The sequence below is a fragment of the Chiloscyllium punctatum genome, chromosome 41 (genome assembly GCF_047496795.1).
Source record: "Chiloscyllium punctatum isolate Juve2018m chromosome 41, sChiPun1.3, whole genome shotgun sequence".
Taxonomy (NCBI): Eukaryota; Metazoa; Chordata; class Chondrichthyes; order Orectolobiformes; family Hemiscylliidae; genus Chiloscyllium; species Chiloscyllium punctatum.
In genome coordinates this window covers 41,414,973-41,435,293 of record NC_092779.1, presented here as the reverse complement: position 1 = coordinate 41,435,293, position 20,321 = coordinate 41,414,973, and the positions used below count along the sequence as shown (strand labels likewise).

The following is a 20,321-nucleotide window of genomic DNA, read 5'->3' as shown; positions in this document are numbered from 1 at the left end:
TGTATTTTGACTTTTCAAGCTGTCCGGTTCCTGGATAATTCATTTGTGATCATGTAACCCTTAGCCTCGTGTTCTGCTAATGATCACCTTATTGCCTTTTGATTCAATTTGTTGTTAGATTATAGAATTTTTTGTACAGTCTCTAACCTATTCCATGATTATCAGTACAAATTTTGATGTGGCCATTATATTCCATAATTCTGGATGTTTGCTCTTTTAATCCTCTAGAGAATCAGATCATCATCTTGGGCAGCTCAATAATATATGTTTCAAAATAAGGTCTTCTCTGATGATTTACAAAGGTGAAAGATGTGCTGAGATTGCTCTGTATTTGTGTAACAGCATCCATAGTAGCTGGCGTGCACCTATTCTTGAAGGAACACAATAGAGCAGAATTCAGACGATTTGTGCTTTCCACAACAGATCACAAGATTAATTTATGTAAATACAGTATTTTGTGAAAAACAGCCACGGTCAGTTTCAGTGTCAAGTTTCTCTTTCCTGGCTGCATGGTGGTTACAACTGGTGATGCTATAATCCCTTTGGTTATTTTGAGTGGTTGTTCATTAGTTGCTTCAACAATAAGTACTGCTGGGAAGTAAGGAAGTAAGGAGAGAGGAATAGCTTTTTATTATCATAAACACATATGAGAAAAGAAAGCTTTGAGGGGTAGGAAGATCAAATAAAATACCTTAGCAAATCCAACATTAGGCAGTGAGTTAAATATTTGTATAAAGGAAATTTTAATGAAGTTTTATAAAGTAAGTAGTACTTTTTTTTCAATGAGAATTTTATCTTTCATTTTTGCATATCTCAATACAGTGCTACTTCAGTTGACTTGATCTGTTAAAGCAGATGCACCAATTTTTTTGAATTAGGCTAGGGTAGGAACATGGTAAATGTCAAGAAGCTGCTAGCTTGATTAAAAGTCAGCCTGCGGATATGAGAGTTGGTAGTTATACAGCATTTTTATGCATCTTTTGTTGTCCTTTTGGTACTGAGCTGCAATCATGTGGCAAAGATTCTCCCACAATGCTCTTAAGTAGCAAATTCCATAATTTTGATTTTGACCATGAAAGGATGATGATATATTTCTGAATCACACAGTGTCTGACCTGGAGTTGATGGTGTTCTCATGTACCAACCTGTAAATAAACGCTGCAGTTTTTTAAATATTATGTGATGTAAATTGTTTTTCAAACCTGTTTGAATTGAATCTATTTTCAATTTATCAAGGCAAAAAATGTTTACTAACTCTTCATATAAAACACTTGCAGCTTCATCACAATTTAATTCGGAAACACCAAGACAATTTAATTTCACCAGATTTTAGTGTTGCTCCTGATAAGCCAGAGTAGACTGTTTTATAACTGTGGTTTTATCAACAAAGTCTGATGGGAATGTGTTACAGGAAGTAATTGTGACATTATCACTGGAAGTTCTTACTAGATGCACAACTTTTAATATTTTCAAGATTGGTTGTGATGCTGAAATCATAACTCACATTGATGTGTTCTTCCCTGTTTCTCTTCCTCTTTGTGCTGTTGCTGAACAGATGCTAGTTGCATTCTGCTACTTCCAGTCAGTGTTCATCTGTGAACCTGCATGATGAAAATGTGGCAGATTGTTTGGTTTTATGTATGATCACAGATGAGCCTGAATGCCTTCCTAATCTCAATATTTGAATTTCAAGTCATGTCATTAATTGTATTATGATTAGCAGTGAGAACCTTTGCACTACTTTCCTTTCTGACATACAAATGTTGAAGCCAGAGGTAATGCTCCATTGAAACCTAGGTGTGATTCACTCAGCACAGTGCAGACCAGTAGCCTTCTAATCATAGTTGTTCTGGATTGAGGTAGGACTTGCATTTTGTTTATTTCATTAATTAATTAGACTGAGCTCTTACCTTCCAGCACGTGTTTAAAAAAAAATGCATTTCCTCTGACCGTTATGTACAGAAGATTTTTAATGCAGAAACTGCAAGTTTATTTTATAATATTTAAAAACACAAGTTTTTAGAGTTTATATTTAATCTTAGTTTAAACATTCCACAGCTTGGTTGTTGTGTTCTGGTTTGAACTTTATTTTGGCAGAAGTACTGACGTGGGTTGGGCTTGTTCTCTCAGGCTGCACCCTTCTAGGCAGCACAGTTGGCTAAATCCTCTCACATAAGCGGGAAGTGGTCTCCCTAGTTTCAAAACTAGTCACAGGATTACGTTTAGGTACTTTCCAGAGTACATTGTGTAATGTTGCTTGTGGCAGCCAATGTGAGATCTGCATCTTCAGTGACAGCTGTTCTTGCTGTGAAACTGGGTGTAGTAGGAGGAGTCTGTTGAATTCTTATGCGCTTACTGGCAAAGCTTCATTCAGTTCAGCATTTTTTTAAAAAACAAAATCATTTTGCTTTTAATTTTGGGGTGAGGACATTTATTATAAATGTGGTCTCGATTAAGCTCCATGCGTTGTTGTAAGTATTCAACATTGTTTATTCTGTTTACCCTGTCTTCAAAATAGAGAAACGGAATTTGGAAAGTCTAATGTAGATTACTTGATGTTTACTTTTCCTGTCACACTGGCTTCTAACAGCGGTTATGTGATAGTATTCTTAGAGAAAAAAAAGAGGTTGAATTTTTCAAAGGTGAAATGTGACCTATCTTCGGTTTTTACTCGACATGTTGTTACCCAGGTAAAAGTGATGCTTCCTTGCCTGTCATGAAACTTTAATATTCTGTTGCATTTGGTTACTGGATAATCGTGATTGCTGAATAAGAATATACTGCTTTTGTCTTGTGTGGGTTGACAGGAACAATTTAAGGAAGAGTACAAGATATGCTAATATTAGAGATTATTATTAATTCCAATTTATTGAAGGAAAAAAAAGCAGATGTGTAACTTTACAAGCGAGTTGTCTCCTTTTGGAGAATGTCATTAACAAAGTGTGACACAGGAAGTGCATGTTATTACAGAATTATACCACTAGTTGATTTCCAGTAGTGTTCTTATAGTAACTGAAAAAAAATTCACTCACCGTTCTGTGCATAAAATATTTCTGTCTTGTTGTGTCTCTCTGTCTGTTTGATTATCACCCATTGTTGTCTCCGTTTACTCCCGCTTTAGCTGCATTCATTGACATCTTTCATCCTCTTCCTTTTAATAACTCCTCTTCCCTACAACACCGTGGAAGTCCCATCTTTCTTCTTCCTCATCATGATTTCTCCCCTCTCCTCCCGCACTGTTCCATACACTCCTATTCTCTCTCCTATCCCCATCACCCACCTCCCTTCTTTCCCTCAGCTTCTCTGCATTACTCTCCTCAATTTAAGTGGTCCATTTGCCCATCTTGCAATTCATGCAGTGTTCCTCTCTCTTCCTTGATGCCTGCACACAACCTCATCACCTTCACACCCAATTCCTCTCCTTGCCCATCACTGCCTGCCCTTTTTTTTCCCTCCTGCACACCATTGTCCCTCAATTCTTTGCACGATCTCCATTACCCTTAACCCTCCATGCTACCCCTTCCTTTCCTCATCTGTCCTGTTCTCTTTTTGTCTGTTTGTCTGTCTCTCTGTGTGGCTTTCTCTTGTTTTCTCGCTCTCTCTCTCTCTTTCTCTCTCTGTGTTGATGTTTCTCTCTCCCTCTGTTTCTTGCTCTTTGTCTATATGCTGCTCTCTTCCTTTCTCTCTCTTTGTGACCTCCCCTTTTCCTAGTCTCTTTCTCTCTCTCTGTCTCGCTTCTTGTATGTGTGTTTGTGTCTCTAAGTCCATCTTCATCACTTGTTCTGTCTCTGTCTCATTTTCTCTCCTAACCCTTCTCATGACTGTGCTGTCTGTCTCTTTCTGTCTTCACCTATCTTTCTTCTTTTCTAACACCCACCCCTCTTACTCTCTATGCAGCCATGCTTTCTCCTATCCTGATTTCTGCCTCTCTCACCCCATGCAAACATACATGTAATGAGAGAGAAATTGCCACACTAAATGTGACAGAGAGAGAGGGAACATTGATATGTTTAAGCAATTCCTTTACTCCCTGTACTGCTCTGGTGGAGTCCTGTAGAAATCAGTAGAGTACGTGCCAAGAGTCATTATAGTCTTTTAAATAACCCCTTGATCATGGGAACACAGGCCTTGCCATATAACAGTAAGGAGGAGGAGGAAGGCAGAAGGCAACCAACACAAGTCACTTTCTGACTAGGATCTCTGGCTGCCACATCTGCCTGATCTAAAAAAATAAACACAACTTCTTTTCCCAAGCACCAACAGTCCAATGTCTTGCTCTCCCTGTGACTGACCGTCACAGCACTAACCATATCAATGTAAAAAAAAACAATTAAACAAAATCATACCACATTACAAAGAAAAAAATCGACTATCCATATCTTGTTCTTTTGTGTTCATTTTTTGTATGCTTGGCTCTGTGGATTAACTGGTTAAAAGGCTGTACTTTGAATCTTGGTTTCAAACTCAGCACAATCTTTCTTTAATTAATAAAATTAAAGCTTGTGGAATAGGGGATCAATATCAATTTGGATAAAAAAGCTGGATACTTGTGGTACATTGGTAGTGTCCCTATCTAATGAGCCAGAAGGCTTGGGTTCAGTTCCTTCCTGCTTTGGAGGTGTGTAATGACATTGTGAATTGATTGATAAAGCATTTTTTAAAATATATTTTTAATGATAAAAACTGATTTCTGCTTAAATGGTTGACAATGCTATTCCCCAAGTATTTTAGTTCTATAGCCACTACTTTTCTTGATCTATCAAAGTGACTTGAACATTAGCATAAAGTTTCAAAATTTGTCAATGATTATAAACTTGAAGGAGTGTCAGACATTCAGGATAACACCAATTGACTGAAACAGGACAAAGATAGTCTGGCAGAATGGGCAGATAAGTGGCAGATGAAATTTAATTTGGAGGAATAAGAGGTGCTGCTTTCTGACAAAAGTTGGAATAGGCTAAAAGGGCAGAAGAATGTGAGGGGGAATGACTGGCCGGGAGAGGAGCGGCAGGTGGTGATCATTCACAAAGGTCTTTAAAATGCCTGGATATATTGACAGAACATTTAACAAAGGTTATGGAACTGAGAGATATTGAGGAAAAAATCTGGGAAGTCACGTCAAACCTATTTAAGCTTTTGATTAGGCCATAAGTAGAGCATTGTGTCCAGTTCCAGTCTTTTCTGCTTTAGGAAGGAGGGACTGGGGCAGCAGAGGAGATTTACCAGAATGGTTCCATGTATAGGATATATAGCTACAGTGTTAAATGGAGAAACTATGGATTGCTCTCCTTTGAGCAAAGAAATTGAGGGGAGATTTGACAGAGGCATGGAGGATTCTAACTGGTTTGGTTAAGGTAGGTAAAGAAAAGTGGTTTGATTTCCTGTTTGCTCATGCAACTCTTAGTCACTCAGTCCTCAGGTTTAGGATTCTGTTTTATCCTGCACTGCTCAGGAACACTGTTTGTATTTTTTTAAAGTTGTATCTATTTTTCTAATCACCCTGTTCAGAGATATTATTACATACCTCTGGAGCAGGTGGAACTTGAATCTGAACCTCCTGGTCTGTGGGTAGGGACACACAAGGGCCCCGGAAATGTATTTGGACTTAGTTTAAACCTGCACGTGGAGATCCCAATGGAATTCAAGTACATTACCTTAACCACTCAGCCACAATTACAATATTGCTCTGTTTCCTGAGACTGCACTGTCTCCACTCTTGCTCTGCTGCATCAAGCCTTACCCTAGAGTGATTATTGTCTGACTCTCGACAATAGAGATCCAGCAAACTCTTACCTACACATTATTGTCACACTTTTATGTTAATCTCTGTAATACAGCTGTCAAGTACAGGTTATTCCATTTCAGTCTTTTCAGGCTCTCTGCAGCATTTGTCTACTCATGTGCTACTTCATCTTCCACATCACATTATTGATATGTGCATAATCATTATACTCCAAATAATATTTGTAAAAGGACAAATAGCCACAGATTTAGGGTTTTAAGCAAGTGATGCATGGGGGATTGAGTGAGAGAACTTTTTAAGCACAGCAGTCAATAACGATCTGGAACTCACTGCCTATGAGGATGCTAGAAAGGGAGAGTCACTTTCACCTTACCTCTAGTGTTCCATGTTTTTATCTGTTTAGGTCAGAAGCTGAGTGATCCGAGTGTCAGTGAGGGGTTATTACTTTGTAAATGCAGCTTGGTAGCACTGTCAACTTTTCCAGCATCTTTGCTAATGATGAGATTGGATTTAGCTTGCTTCTTGTGTACAGGACATGCCTGTGTAATTTTCCACATTGCCAGGTGGATATCCGTGTTCTTGTTGAATTGGAATAGCTGAGTCTGGAGCATAAGACTTCAGTACTTATGGTGAAATGTTGTCAAGGCCCATAATCTTTGGAGTATCCACTGTCTTGAGCTATACTTTAAGACCACAAAGGGTGGCACAATGGCTCAGTGGTTAGCACTGCTGCCTCACAGTGCCAGGGACCCAGGTTCAGTGTCAGCCTCAGGCAACTATCTGTGTCAAGTTCGCACATTTTCCTCTGTCTGTGTGGGTTTCCTCCAAAAGTCCAAAGATGTGCAGGTTTGGTGGATTGGCTATGCTAAATTGCCCATAATGTCCAGGGATATGTAAATTGGATGAATTAGCCATTGGAAATGTAGGGTCACAGGGACAGGCTAAGGGGGGTGGGGCTAGTCTGGGTGGGACGCTCTTTGGAGATTCATTGTGGACCTGTTGGGCTGAATGGCTTTTTTCCCACACTGTAGAGGCTCTATGATTCTAATATGACTTCTTTCCTGTAGCAAGGAGACTAGAACTGAATGCAGTATTCCAAAAGTGGCCAGGGACCTGGGTTCAATTCCTGCCTCAGGTGACTGTCTGTGTGGCCTTTGCCCCTTCTCCCTGTGTCTGTGTGGGTTTCCTCTGGGTGCTCCAGTTTTCTCCTACAGTCCAAAGATGTGCAGGTCAGGTGAATTGGCCATGCTAAATTTCCCATAGTGTTAGGTGCATTAGTCAGAGGGAAATGGGTCTAGGTGGGTTACTCTTTGGACAGTCAGTGTGGACTAGTTGGGCCAAAGGGCCTGTTTCCACATTGTAGGGTATCTAATCTAATCACCTGGTATGAACCTAGTTGCTGAAGTATGGCATTTATGATGTTGAGGATCTCAGGAGGAGGCTGAGATGGATGACTCATTCAGACATGAGTGTGGGCGGCACGGTGGCACAGTGGTTAGCACTGATGCCTCACAGCGCCAGAGATCAGGGTTCAATTCCCGCCTCAGGCGACTCTCTGTGTGGAGTTTGCATGTTCTCCCCGTGTCTGCGTGGGTTTCCTCCGGGTGCTCTGGTTTCCTCCCACAGTCCAAAAAAAAATGTGCAGGTTAGGTGAATTGGCCAAGTTAAATTGCCCGTAGTGTTAGGTGAAGGGGTCTGGGTGGGTTGCGCGTCGGTGTGGACTTGTTGGGCCGAAGGGCCTGTTTCCACACTGTAAGTAATCTAATCTAAAACATCTAACTGAAGATAGTTAAAAATGCTTCACTGTGCTGGACTCCTCTGCTGAGGTTGGGAATATTTGTGGAGCCTCCTCCTCCAGTGAGTTGTTTAATTGTCTCCCATGATTCTCAACTGTCCGTGTCAGGATTCCTGAGCTTGGATCTGCTCTGTGAACTGTGAGATTGCTTAGCTGTGTCCATCGCATGCTGTTTATGCTGTTTGATATGCAAGTAGTTCTCTATTGTACATTCAACAGGTTGATACTTTTTTTTTAATCGGTATGCTTGATGCTGCTCCTGTCGTGTCCTCCAGCATCCTTCATGAAAGTAGGATTAGTCCCTGGCTTGATGGTACTAGTAGAATGGGGAAGATGCCGGTTTATGAGGGTACACATTGTAGTTGCATAGGTTCTGCTGCTGTTGATGGCCCGTAGTGTCTCATGGAAGGCCAGTTAGCCAGCTCTGTTTAAAATCTATCCAATTAAGGATGGTGTTAGCACCACAAAATACAGTAGGAGTTTGAAGATAGGTGCTTTGTCTCCATTTGTGTTCATTCCTACCAGTATGGTCATGGACTGATGCATCTGACAGGTAGACCTATGAGAATGAGATCATTTCGGTTCCTCCATCTTCTTATTTTCCTCATTATCTGTACTGATCCAGTCTAGCTAATAAATTATTTAGAACACTGTCAGCTTGGTCAGTAGTACCTAGCTACTCTTGAAGTTTAACCTAGAGTACATTCTGTGTCCTTGCCATCCTGGTTTCACTGTGTTTCACTGATATCCTGCATTTTGAATTAGTTAACATATAGATTCATCTCTGATCTCCTGGTTTTGTTATGTTGGCTTGATTGGAATGTTCATGCAGGTAGGAGGTGTTACTTTTCAGAGAGGGTAATGTAAAATTTTGTCTCTTGGCAATCTCTTGAAACAGCTGCCTTGCCCATTCTGTTGGATAGCAATTACTTTAAAATCCTGCAAGAGTCATTTTTAAAAAAAACAGGAATTTAAACAAGGTAGCATAGTTTCAAAACAAGAAAAAGATCTTGCTGCATGCTTTCTGGGCATGACGTGGGGAAGAATTTATTGTTGCACCAATTCTATTCTGTTGAGGCTAACCTAAAGGAAAATCTCAGCACCAGAATATTTGATTTTTGTTTTGCTCATGGTGAGTTAGGGCACCAGGCAAGTGAGTTTTGGGTGACCAGAGTTTGTGAAGGATTGAATGTGGGACACCAGCCTGAGGATAGGCCTAGAAGCAACAAAGGCGTGAATCAGTATAGATAAACTTAGATGGCTGGGTAGGTTGGGCTTATTGAGTTAGAAATAAGTAGTCTTAGTGATAGTTCGAATAGTCGATCATAATACTGTTTATTGCAGGATGTTGGTTTCCAGCCACTGGCAGTACATTCAGTATACATACACTTTTGGTTTGCAGTTCAGGATAGTCCAGCTGCTTTATCTGTTCAAAATAAATGATTTCCCTGTTAACAGTCAAACACAAGGAAACACACTCTCTTACATTTAGGTGCAATTTCCCTTTGGGCTCACCTCAATTGATAGATATATTCCACTCCAGTATCTGACAATACAGCTGAATTTATGAATAGTTAAATTTTCTACTTTTTAAATAATGTTTTTCAAGCGCTTTCTTGGGCTTGGCATGACATGAGGTAGGAAAAATAATTTAACCAGGATTCCGCACTTTTAAAAATGTCTTTGGATAGCTAAGGAGACAGAAATCTGTTTGGCTACTGACATTTATAACCTGGCGCTGCTGGTTTGTATTCTGCATACTTGCGTCAGAGGTAGACTGCTTTACTGTAGCTGCTGTTGCCATGGCAAAGTGTTGGGGGTGGATTCCTAGGATCCCTAAACCTCAGATTATGTCTGAGAATCACAAAATGAATATAATCTGATAAAGCAGGGTAATTCAGGTGTGAAGTGGAATAGAAGCTGGGGATGACCTGTTAGCTGGCTGGTAATGTGCACAGTAGAAAGATTAAGAAAAATACATTACAGATGAAATAAGCATGTTTTGTTATGGTTGCATGAAAATTAATCTGGAGCTGATCGGTTTGCCTATCTTGAGTCAGTTTAAACAGTAAAGAAAATTTGCATGTTTGGTCTTAACAATATCAACAAAATTTACAGCTTATTTCACAGCTATGAGTTATATTTTGTCTTTAATTTTGAATGGTGTGATCAAGTACATTTGGGGACCAAAATGTGTTGAGGTTTTATTGTTACAGCTGTGTCCATATTATATTGTTTTATGTGGGTGATTTGCATGCCAATTAGAAGCATCAATGTACATTCTTTTTTTATAGCTCCCTATTTTTCTCTGTACAAATATGTTTTCTGTGTGATTGATCTGACACAGAAGATCAATCTCCTATCTCTGTCTCTATGCCTGCCTCTTTTTGTGTGTGGATGTGTATCTCTGTCTGTATTCTGTATCTCTGCTTTTCTGTGTCTTCTTTTGTTTCTGTGTCCCTCTTTATGTGCTCGTGTCTATATGTGTGTGTTTCAATGATTTCTCAATTTGTTTGTGTCATGACTCCATTTCTGTGTTTTGGTATATATCTATTTCTCAGAATATATGTGCACCTGTTGGGTATTTTGCAATGAATGATAGACAGTATTTGGGGTTGATGCAGACTCTTTTAACACTTTTCTAGTTTGCGTCCTCTAACTTGCTGTGAATGTAGATAAAAGTTAAAATAATTTTAGTTACATATCAGAGATGCAATTACTAGAAGTACTATCATCATGCTGACAATACTTCGTAGCACCTAGCTTTCTTATAAGGTAAGTGTAAATTTTTGGGTTACTGCATTTCTTCGAAGATACTGTTTAAGTTTTTGATAAGCCCTAACTTGTTCCAATAGCTGTTTTGATTTTCAAGTAACATTTTGTAGGTGAAAGTTCTTTCAACATTGTTTGCTTGTTATAATGTTTATAAATTTGACTTTTTCAGCAATCATTTTTCTTTGTACTATTGTTGAATAACCATTATAAATCAGCAAAGTGTTGCCTGCAACTCTGTGAGCAGAATTGAACATTGCATATCCTACATGTATTTTAATTCAACTTGCCCACACCCATGATTCATGAGGATCACAGAGTGTGTTTTAAAAAAAATTATTAACACTTAAGGGAATTCAGGATCCCTGTACATGTTCGATAGGACTTGGGGAAAAAAAAAGTCCAGTGTTGTCCTGAAATGTTTCAGCACATTTTTGGGGAAGACAGAATCAAGTTTACAATAATTGGCTGACGTATCTTCAGATTAACATCTCTAAATGTTTGCAGTTCTCTTGTTGTACAATAACAATTCTGGTTGCCCTTGTTCTGTTCATTTCTAACCTTGTTAGATGTGATCTCAAGAACCATAAAGAAACGATAATATTTATTTTCAAAATCATAACAAGTACACATGTACAACCAGATCACTGCTTGTACAGATTCCATTCGAGTGGCTGAAAACAACAAAAGCAGGTTTTTCACAACTGTCAAAATACTTCATAGTTGTTCATGCAATGGTTCACAAAAATGTGAAATTGCCATTTTAAATTGAAGTTTTGTAGAGGATAGTAGTGGTTTGTTTTGAAGGCTGAGGTATGAGTTCATCGTTGGATGTGTCAATTAATGCAATCCTTGCAGATGGTAAAACATTTCATGTCCAAGGAGGGAGCCAATGCGTGAAATTGTGTTCTGGGAAATAAGCACACAAGCAGTTGAAATGTTTGTCTGAAATTTCTTTTCTCTGAAGAAATAATAAAAGCCATTTATTTGAAATGGGTCAATGTTTCTACTAAAATAGAACAGATACTTCAGATAAAGGCATGGCATATACACACGTGGTTTAGTTTTGGAAGGTTTCTTTTCGGAAACTGATGATTTTCATTTAAGATCGAATAGGTAGAGGTGGCATGAGCAGAAATGACATTTTGAGTTTGGAGAGATTATTTTTGGCACGTTTTTGAGTCAGGAGTACTATAGTTTTAAAACAATTCCTGCCAATTTTTATGAAAACATGTTGACTGAGTTTTTGGCTGCTTCCACAATTTTCTTAATCAATGACCTTTCACATTTTATGGGGAAATGAATTCACATTATGACTTCCAAATAAATATAATTGGACAGACATTGCTGAATTACTTGAAAACCACTTCAAAGTATTTTTGTAAAAGTTAATTTCTTGTAAATAGTTTGTGTTTCTATTGAACTTTAATATACATGACCAGGAACACTAAATTATTTGAGCTCTTTAATTTTACTTGGATTAAAATGTGAAATGTTGAACCATTGTTTAAAAACGTGAATATGTTTTGAATGTAGTTGTACACAAATAGTTGGTGGATAAATGGGATGCTTGAGTGCGCAAATAGGGAAAAAAAGAGTCAAAAAAAAGGAAGTACTATTGCAAACATACATATTACACAGACTTTATTTGGAAGTTTTCAGCTCCCCATTTCTACCTTTTTTGAGCAGCAAATTAGTATCCCTACCCCTCTTCCATTTTAACTAGAATGAAGCCAATTAGAGAAGACTCTTTCATTCAAGCAGAATGACTCCCTCATTGAGTCCATGCCCCCCTCCAACCCACCCTCCGCACCTGATGGAAGAGGTGTAAAACCTGCACCCAGACTTCCCCCGTAACCTCCATCCAAGGCCCCAAAGGATCTTTTCACATCTGGCAAAGAATTTCCTGCACACCCAAAAACCTCATCTTCTGTGTCTGTTGCTCCTGATGTGGTCTGCTGTACACTGGGGAGACTGGACACCAACTTGCAAAATATTTCAGGGAAAATCTCTGGGACACACGCACCAGACAACCCCGTCGACCACTTCACCTTCCCCCTCCCAGTCTGCCAAGATCGTGCAAGTCCTAGGCCGCCTCCACCACCAAATTCAAGCCACCCGACGAGGCACGTTAGGACGCTTCGATCACATGGTATCAACATCGATTTTATGAGTTTCCTAATCTCCCCTCTCCCCAGCTCATCTCTGATCCAACCCTCCAACTTGGCACCGCTTTCTTGAACTGTCCTATCTGTCCATCTTCCTTCCCACCTATTTGCTCCACCCAGCCCTCCGACGTATCACTATCACCCCCCCCACCCCCCACCCGCCACCCCCCCCCCACCCCACCCCCCACCCCCCCCACCCCCACGCCCCCCACCCCCCACGCCCCCCACCCACCCCCCACCCCCCCCAACCCCCCACCCCCCCCACCCCCCACCCCACCCCACCCCCCCCACCTCCCCCACCTGTATCTGTATCAGTATCATCCAAGTTCTGAAATGCTAAGCAACCTTTACTTAATAAATAAAGTGGTTATGCTCCGTAGTATACTTTAAGTGGGCAGTCATTAATCAGAATAAGTTTTTCTGCAAGTTTGAATTTTACTTAATATTAAATAGATTCAGATGCATTTACATTAATTTTGTACTGAGAATTTGAATTCTTCCAGTGTGCCTATCTTTCCATAGTACTATAAAACTAATGATGTTTTCAAAAGCTGCAAGTGCCATAATGTCCAATGTATAGAATCTTTAATTGAATTCGGCAGGTTTGTATTGTGAAAGCACTAGAGAACTGTTGATTACTTAGTGACTACAATGTTATATTCCAGAAAACAGCTTTTATTGCATACCAGTGCTTCCTTTTTCCTTAAATAAGGATTCCCTTTCACTGTGGTTGATGGTGCCCATGACTACATACATTCTATTTTATGCACTTCTGCTTTAACTAACTTTTCTCTTTCTCTCACCTAGAACTATGCTACGGTCGCACTTTTTCCTCACCTTGTAATCTGCCAGTCTAACTGGGACATTCTATGCCATTCTGTCATCTCACCATGATGGCATGGTCAAGCACCACCTCCCCTCCCCTTTCAGCATTCAAGGACTGTACCCTCTTCAATGTACTAGACCTAACCATAACACCCTTTCCCTATTATGTTGACTTTCATAGCATTAGGACTTGAGTACAGGAGCAGTAATGTCTTGCTGCTTTGATGAGACCACACTTGGAGTATTGTGTGCAGTTTTTGTCTCCTAATCTGAGGAAGAATGTTTTAGCTATGGAGACTGATGCCTGGGATAGCAGGACTAATGAATGAAGACAAACTGGGTTGATTAGAACTGTATTAATCGGAAATCAGAAGAATTGGGGGGTGGGGGGGGTCATCTAATAGAAACTTATAAAATTCTGACAGAACTACACATGGTAAATGGAGGAAGGATGTTCCTGATGACCAGGAAGTTCAGAACCATAGGGCACAATCTAAGGATGCGGACAGGTTATTTAGGATACAGATGAGGAGAAATTTCTTCATCCAGAGGGTGCTGAGCCAGTGGAATTTTGTCAAAGAAAGTAGGTGAGGCCGAAACATTGAACATTTTCAAAAAGGAGTTGAATGTAGGTCTTAGGACTAAAGGATCAAAGGGTATGGGGAGATAACAGGAAGAGAATACAGAGTTGGATGATCATGTTGAATGGTGGAGCAGCCTGAAAAGAGCTAAATGGCCACTCCAGTTCCTTTTTAAAATGCTACATGTGACCGTATACCATACAAGTTAGGAGAAGCAGTATGGAGTCATAGAGATGTACAGCATGGAAACAGACCCTTCGGTCCAACCTGTCCATGTTGACCAGATATCCCAACCCAATCTAGTCCCACCTGCCAGCACCCAGCCCATATCCCTCTAAATCCTTCTTATTCATATACCCATCCAAATGCCTCTTAAATTTGCAATTGTACCAGCCTCCACCACTTCCTCTGGCAGTCCATTCCATACACGTACCACCCTCTGTGTGAAAAGGTTGTCCCTTATGCCTCTTTTATACCTCTCCCCTCTCACCCTAAACCTATGCCCTCTAGTTGAGGACTCCCCCCAACCCAGGGAAAAGACTTTGACTATTTATCCTATCCATGCCCCTCATAATTTTGTAAACCTCTATAAGGTCACCCCTCAGCTTCCGATGCTCCAGGGAAAACAGCCCCAGCCTGTTCAGCCTCTCCCTATAGGTCAAATCCTCCAACCCTGGCAACATCCTTGTAAATCTTTTCTGAACCCTTTCAAGTTTCACAACATCTTTCTGAGAGGATGGAGACCAGAATTGCACACAATATTCCAGCAGTGGCCTAACCAATGTCCTGTATATCCACAACATGACCTCCCACCTCCTGTACTCAACACTCTGACCAACAAATGAAACCATGCCAAACGCCTTCTTCACTATCCTAACTACCTGCAACTCCACTTTCAAGGAGCTATGAACCTGAACTCCAAGGTCTCTTTGTTCAGCAACACTCCCTAGGACCTTACCATTAAGTGTATAAGTCCTGCTAAGATTTGCTTTCCCAAAATGCAGCACCTCACTTTTATCTGAATTAAACTCCATCTGCCACTTCTCAGCCCATTGGCCCATCTGGTCAAGATCCTGTTGTAATCTGAGGTAACCCTCTTCGCTGTCCACTACACCTCCAATTTTGGTGTCATCTGCAAACTTACTAACTGTACCTCTTATGCTCGCAACCAAATCATTTATGTAAATGACAAAAAGTAGAGGACCCAGCACCGATCCTTGTGGCACTCCACTGGTCACAGGCCTCCAGTCTGAAAAACAATGCTCCACCACCACCCTCTGTCTTCTACCTTTGAGCCAGTTCTGTGCCCAAATGGCTGGTTCTCCCTGTAGATCCCCAAAAAAAACCAAAGACATGAATTACTGATTCCTTTGTACTATTTTCAATTTAGTATGTTCTATTCACTCTTAATATGTGGTCTAATTAATACTGGGGTGACCGAACTGTGGTTCTTGTTCCACTTTAAACTCCAATAGTCCACAAGTGTTACCCTGAGCTTTGAAATGTCTGTCATTTTTAATGTCCATCTTCTCACTCTAATGTTTCTGTTTTTGGCCTGATACACTATTCAAATGTATTCAGTGTAATCTCGAGGAACTGCATCTCACCCTTTTGACTGGACTTTTTACAGCTGTCTGACCTCAGTGCTGGGGTCAGTAATTTAATGGCATAATGGCTGCTTCCATTTCGTTTCATTTCTCTTTGCAAGTTTGGTTCATTCTTTTCTCTTGTTTCTTCCCTTTACCTTTTTGGTTGGCAGTTACTTGTGATTCTGTCATAAACACCTTGTCAGTTCAGCATTTTGTTTATTTTTCCATTATGCCCTTTGAATTTACACCATGAAACCTTTTGGTATTAAATATCTCCTACTCTATACTGTGTGTCTCTCAGCATCTCCTTTGTGTTCTTCTTCTACCTTCCCTTTTTTATGTTTTCAAAATTATAACTTTTCTAACTTTTCCCAGTTCTGACAAACAGTAAGTGACCTGAAATATTGTCTCCATTCTCTCTTCACAGAGATTGCTAATCCTGCTGAATATTTCCAGCATTTGCTGTTTTCATATTAGCTATTATTACATCTGTCTTCCTTCAATTGTTCCATGCTCCAGTGAAATTTAATGTTGCTTTCTTTAGGCGAGCTCTTTAAAATGATGAATACATTTCCCAATTGATAATTTCCAGCAGGTTTCATTCAAGTGAATGGATGGAAAATCATGGACTGCGAAGGCTGAAGTTTCTGAATTTTCTGAGCAGAGTGTCAAGAGCATATGGTTGCAAAATTTATCATTAAGGCCTACTTGTGGTCATTCTAAACCTTGTTATCATTCATCACTTGAAGGGAAAAGATTCAATTTAAAAGCTGTTATAGAATTTACACATTTATTATATTTGTTGGGAAACTCTCTTTGCAGGAACCAAATTTAAAATATTTGGTAATTCTTTTGAATTCCAAATTATTTTCTGATCTCAGATCATCTTCAATTTTTTCCTCTGATGTTACTGCAACTTCTGTGATTAATCTGAAATGTTTTTGATGATTATCATTTCATCATTAGCATATTTTCAGCATTGATTTTGATACAATTAATCATTTAAATACAAAGTGGCATCCATATTGTGTAATTGTAGTCTGCACCCTATTTGCATAGAGGGTTGGCAGAAATGTGAAGAGAAAGTTGAGTCTAAAGTGTACCTTGACTGGTAACCTGACATGGAATAGGGCAGCAGCAAATATCTGATAGAGGGGTAGAGATGCAGTAAAAGGGAATTTGACAAAGAGGTGGCTGTCGTCTCTCTCTTCTCCAGTGGGAAGTTTTAAAATTCTGTTCTGTGACTGAACCTATTACACATGAAGGTACACAAAAGCATGTGGCAGTTTCACATCTGCTTTGACTGTCTTCAGTCATCTATGTAATGGTTTGTGAGCACAAACATATTGGCAAGAAACACAATTAGCTGCCTTCAAATTCTGCAAGTAAACTATCACAAAAGCTGCAACATGTAACCGCTGTATTTTCTTTCTTTTCAGGCGATGCAAAGCTAAATATTAAGAAAGAGGCATGGAGTCTTATACCACTGCCAAGTAGTCACAATGTGCCTATTATTGAATCCTTTTCTGTCATTCAGCAGCCTAGAGAAATCCATCTCAGTGATGGATTAGCTCCAGTTAGCATTTTTCTGTGGATGAAACTCTGTTCTGTAGAATCCCACTCCAAAAGGAAGAATCCTACATGGAACGGTATATTGGCATGTGGGAACTTAATCATTTTGGATGGCCTGAAACAAGTGGCAGATGTCAATGGAGAATTGAACAGATAGTTGAAGGAATTTGTAAGATGCTATGTCAGAAATAGCCACTTCCAATGCACCTAAACTCTTCTTTTTCTGGTCGTAAACCTTACTGTGTTCTAAGGAATTTCAGTGATCCTTCCTTTCTGGGTTGTTCTTGCATGGTCTGATATGTTGACTTGACTTGGTCAATGATATGAGCCGTGAATTTTCAGTGAGACATCAATACTTTGAACAGTTAGTTCTAATTGCTGAGTTCTCATTTGTGGGAACTGATAAGGAAGAAGTGTCGAGCTTTCCAAACTTTAGATTCTTAATTGCTGAGTTGCACAAGACGTTGAAAGTGACTGAAATGTCTGCTTTGAGAAATGGAAGTGGCTGTGACAAGCAACAATATTATAGGAAAATCCAGTATTCCTGAAGTAGGAACTATGTTCCTTGCTTTTACTATTTGAGAGTCAGCGAACTTTCCAAAGAATTGTTTTTTTGTGTGAAGAAGCATTTCTGGATGGGGATGAGTAATGAGTAAGTTTCTCAATTTGGAGTTATAACAGATTGGTAATGTTCCATTTGTGTATTAATGTGGTAGCTGCAAACTAGGTGATTATAATATCCTGCAATTTCATAATACTGGAGGAAATCACTTGTATGTTCAGCAGACCAATGTCAACTTTTAAAGATCGTTCCACGTCAGTCTCATCACCCTTCTCTTTTCCTTTTTGCACTGCTTTTTGAAAAAGCTATTACCATGGATTCTGCTTCCATGATCATTTCTGATAGGGCATTTCATGTTATGTACAGCCCTCCTGTAAAATAATCCCCTCATCTGTTGTTCCTTTGGTGGTGTCAAATGTATGTCTCCTCATTCACTGCAGAATGAAATTTAGCTTTCCTAATTTTCTTTACCAGATCTCCTCTCAAAATCATTTAGTTTTGACTTCTTCCATTGGTTGATGAGCACAAGCTGTTGAGGTTTGTATGTAGTGAAAATTATAAATTGTCTTAATGGATACAATTAAAGTTTTGAGAAAGTGTAGATATTGATTAAGTGATACCCAAAAAATGATTGACATTCAATAACTTTATTTGCTATCTATTGAAAAAAGAAAGCACCAGGGTTGGTACTTTGAACTAAACTTTTTAATATTCAAGAAATAGAATATAGGTTAGACACTTGCCTTTTATCTAAATTCCAAGCCAGATGCGTGGGAAAAGAAATGACCTTTGCAAGCTGTGAGGATTTCATCAAAACATGAAATTCATTTGGACAGGACCAAACCAATCCTAGGATCGCTTGCACATAATAGACTACAATGGAAACAAGAAATCAATGATGAATCTGCCAGTCTAATATCAGTGGTAGGGAAACAATTGGAAGCAATTCTAAGGGGTGGAATTAATGTGTACTTGGAGAGGCAGGGAGTTAAAGTGAATTGGTAAGTATGCAGATGATTCAAAAATTGGTAGGGTGGTAAATAGTGCCGAGGATAGCCTTAGATTAGAGGAGGATAAAGGTGGGCTGATCAGTGGCAAATGGACTTCAGTAAATGTTATGTGAGGCACTTGGGCAAGACAGAGAAGGTAACAGAATACGTGATTAATAGTAGGACCTTGGGAATCACCAAAGATCAGAGGGATGTTGGTGTGCATGTTCACTGGTCCCTTATGGGAGTGGAACAGGTGGATAAAGCGGTTATGACAGGATATGGGATACTTATTATTAGCCGAGTTGAAGAGCAATACTGTTGAAACAGTATAAAACATTGATTTGGCCACAGCTAAAGTATTGTGTGCAATTCAGCAATCCATTTGATGGGAGGGACGTGATTTTACTCGAGAGGGTGGAGAGGAGACTTTCCAGAATCTTGCCTGGACTGGAGACTTTTAGTTATGAAGAGAGATTGGATAGAATGGATTGTTCTCCTTGGAGCAGAGGAGACTGAAGTGGGGACATGACTAATATATATACAATTATGAGGCCATAGGGATCAATAACCATGGGACATTGATTTAAGACAAGGGGCAGGACATGTAGAAGGGTTGTGAGAAAGGTATTTTCACCCAGAGGGTGATGAGAGCCTCTAAGATAAAGGCAGAAAACCTCATAACATTTAAGAAATATTTAGATATACACTTGCAATGTCAAGGCATAAAAGGCTCTGGGGCAAGTGCTGGAAAGTGGGAATAGAATAATCAGGTGGTGGTTTTTGACTGGCCCTGATGCGATGGGCCCATGGGTTTTTTTCTGTGCTGTAGACGTCTATGACTTGAAACATTATGCAAATTTATCATCTTGCTTAGAGAGACAGTTGGATGGCTAGTAGAATTTTCATGCCTTGTAAAGAACAAAATAGTTAACAAATGTTAGTTCATAATTTAAATGGTAAATTCTCCAATGTGCTAAATCAATGCTATATAACGTCTATCTGATTTTTGTTGATACTGATTGCGAGATGTCTTGCTTTCGAAGCTGAGATAAACTGCAGATGTATGTTAAATTCAATTTATGAGCCTAATATTGTTCATTAGATATTGCTGTTGATGAATGTGGATAACTTGCTCTGTTTGCAGGACATCCTTTCCTTTCGAACACCATTTTTCCTAGCCCAAGAAATGTAATGTCACTGAAATCAGATGGGTCTGTGGAAAATGACCTGGTATGTTTCTGTACTGTGGGAGCTGCTGACTCGGTTGCGTCCTCTAGGGGTAAAATGTCGTTACTGTAGCAATTTAGTTCAAATCCGGTCCCGGGATATTTTACTGATCAACCTACTCAGAGATGGTATTATACATCTCTGCAGGAGGTGGGACTGAAACCTGAGCCTTCTCGCTCAGATGTAGAGATATTACCACAGCCAAAACATTCCTCCCCTGCCCCTATTCTCTACTTCAAGCATGTTAAATTAAAAGTGTACTCCACTCGTAGCAAACAAACACAAACCAAAAATTTCCTTTCAATACTATTTCATCTGGAGGCTAGCTTAGAGAACTTCCATAACCTACCAAGTGTGAATAAATTTGTTTAAGTGTTGGCTGAACTAATGTTACGACACAGCGGTGAATTCTTTTAATTAAACCACTCACCCAGAAAAGCTCACCTTGTCTCATAGCCAGTTAAAACATGAGTGATAGAGAACTCCCAAATTCCA

The 20,321-nt window shown here is 39.6% G+C and overlaps 1 protein-coding gene across 7 annotated transcripts in view; it reads left to right on the top strand.

Moving 5' to 3' along the window:
- Positions 1-20,321, top strand: part of hivep1 (HIVEP zinc finger 1) — a 212,316-nt gene that overhangs the window by 20,061 nt on the left and 171,934 nt on the right. Inside the window, exon 1 of one of the 7 annotated variants that reach the window (XM_072560778.1) lies at positions 2,379-2,471. The exons of the other annotated variants lie outside the window; for them this stretch is intronic. Coding sequence (XP_072416879.1) covers positions 2,441-2,471 — 31 coding nt within the window. The 5' untranslated portion in view covers positions 2,379-2,440. Of the gene's footprint in view, positions 1-2,378; positions 2,472-20,321 lie in introns of those variants that run through there. 7 annotated transcript variants of the gene reach the window in all.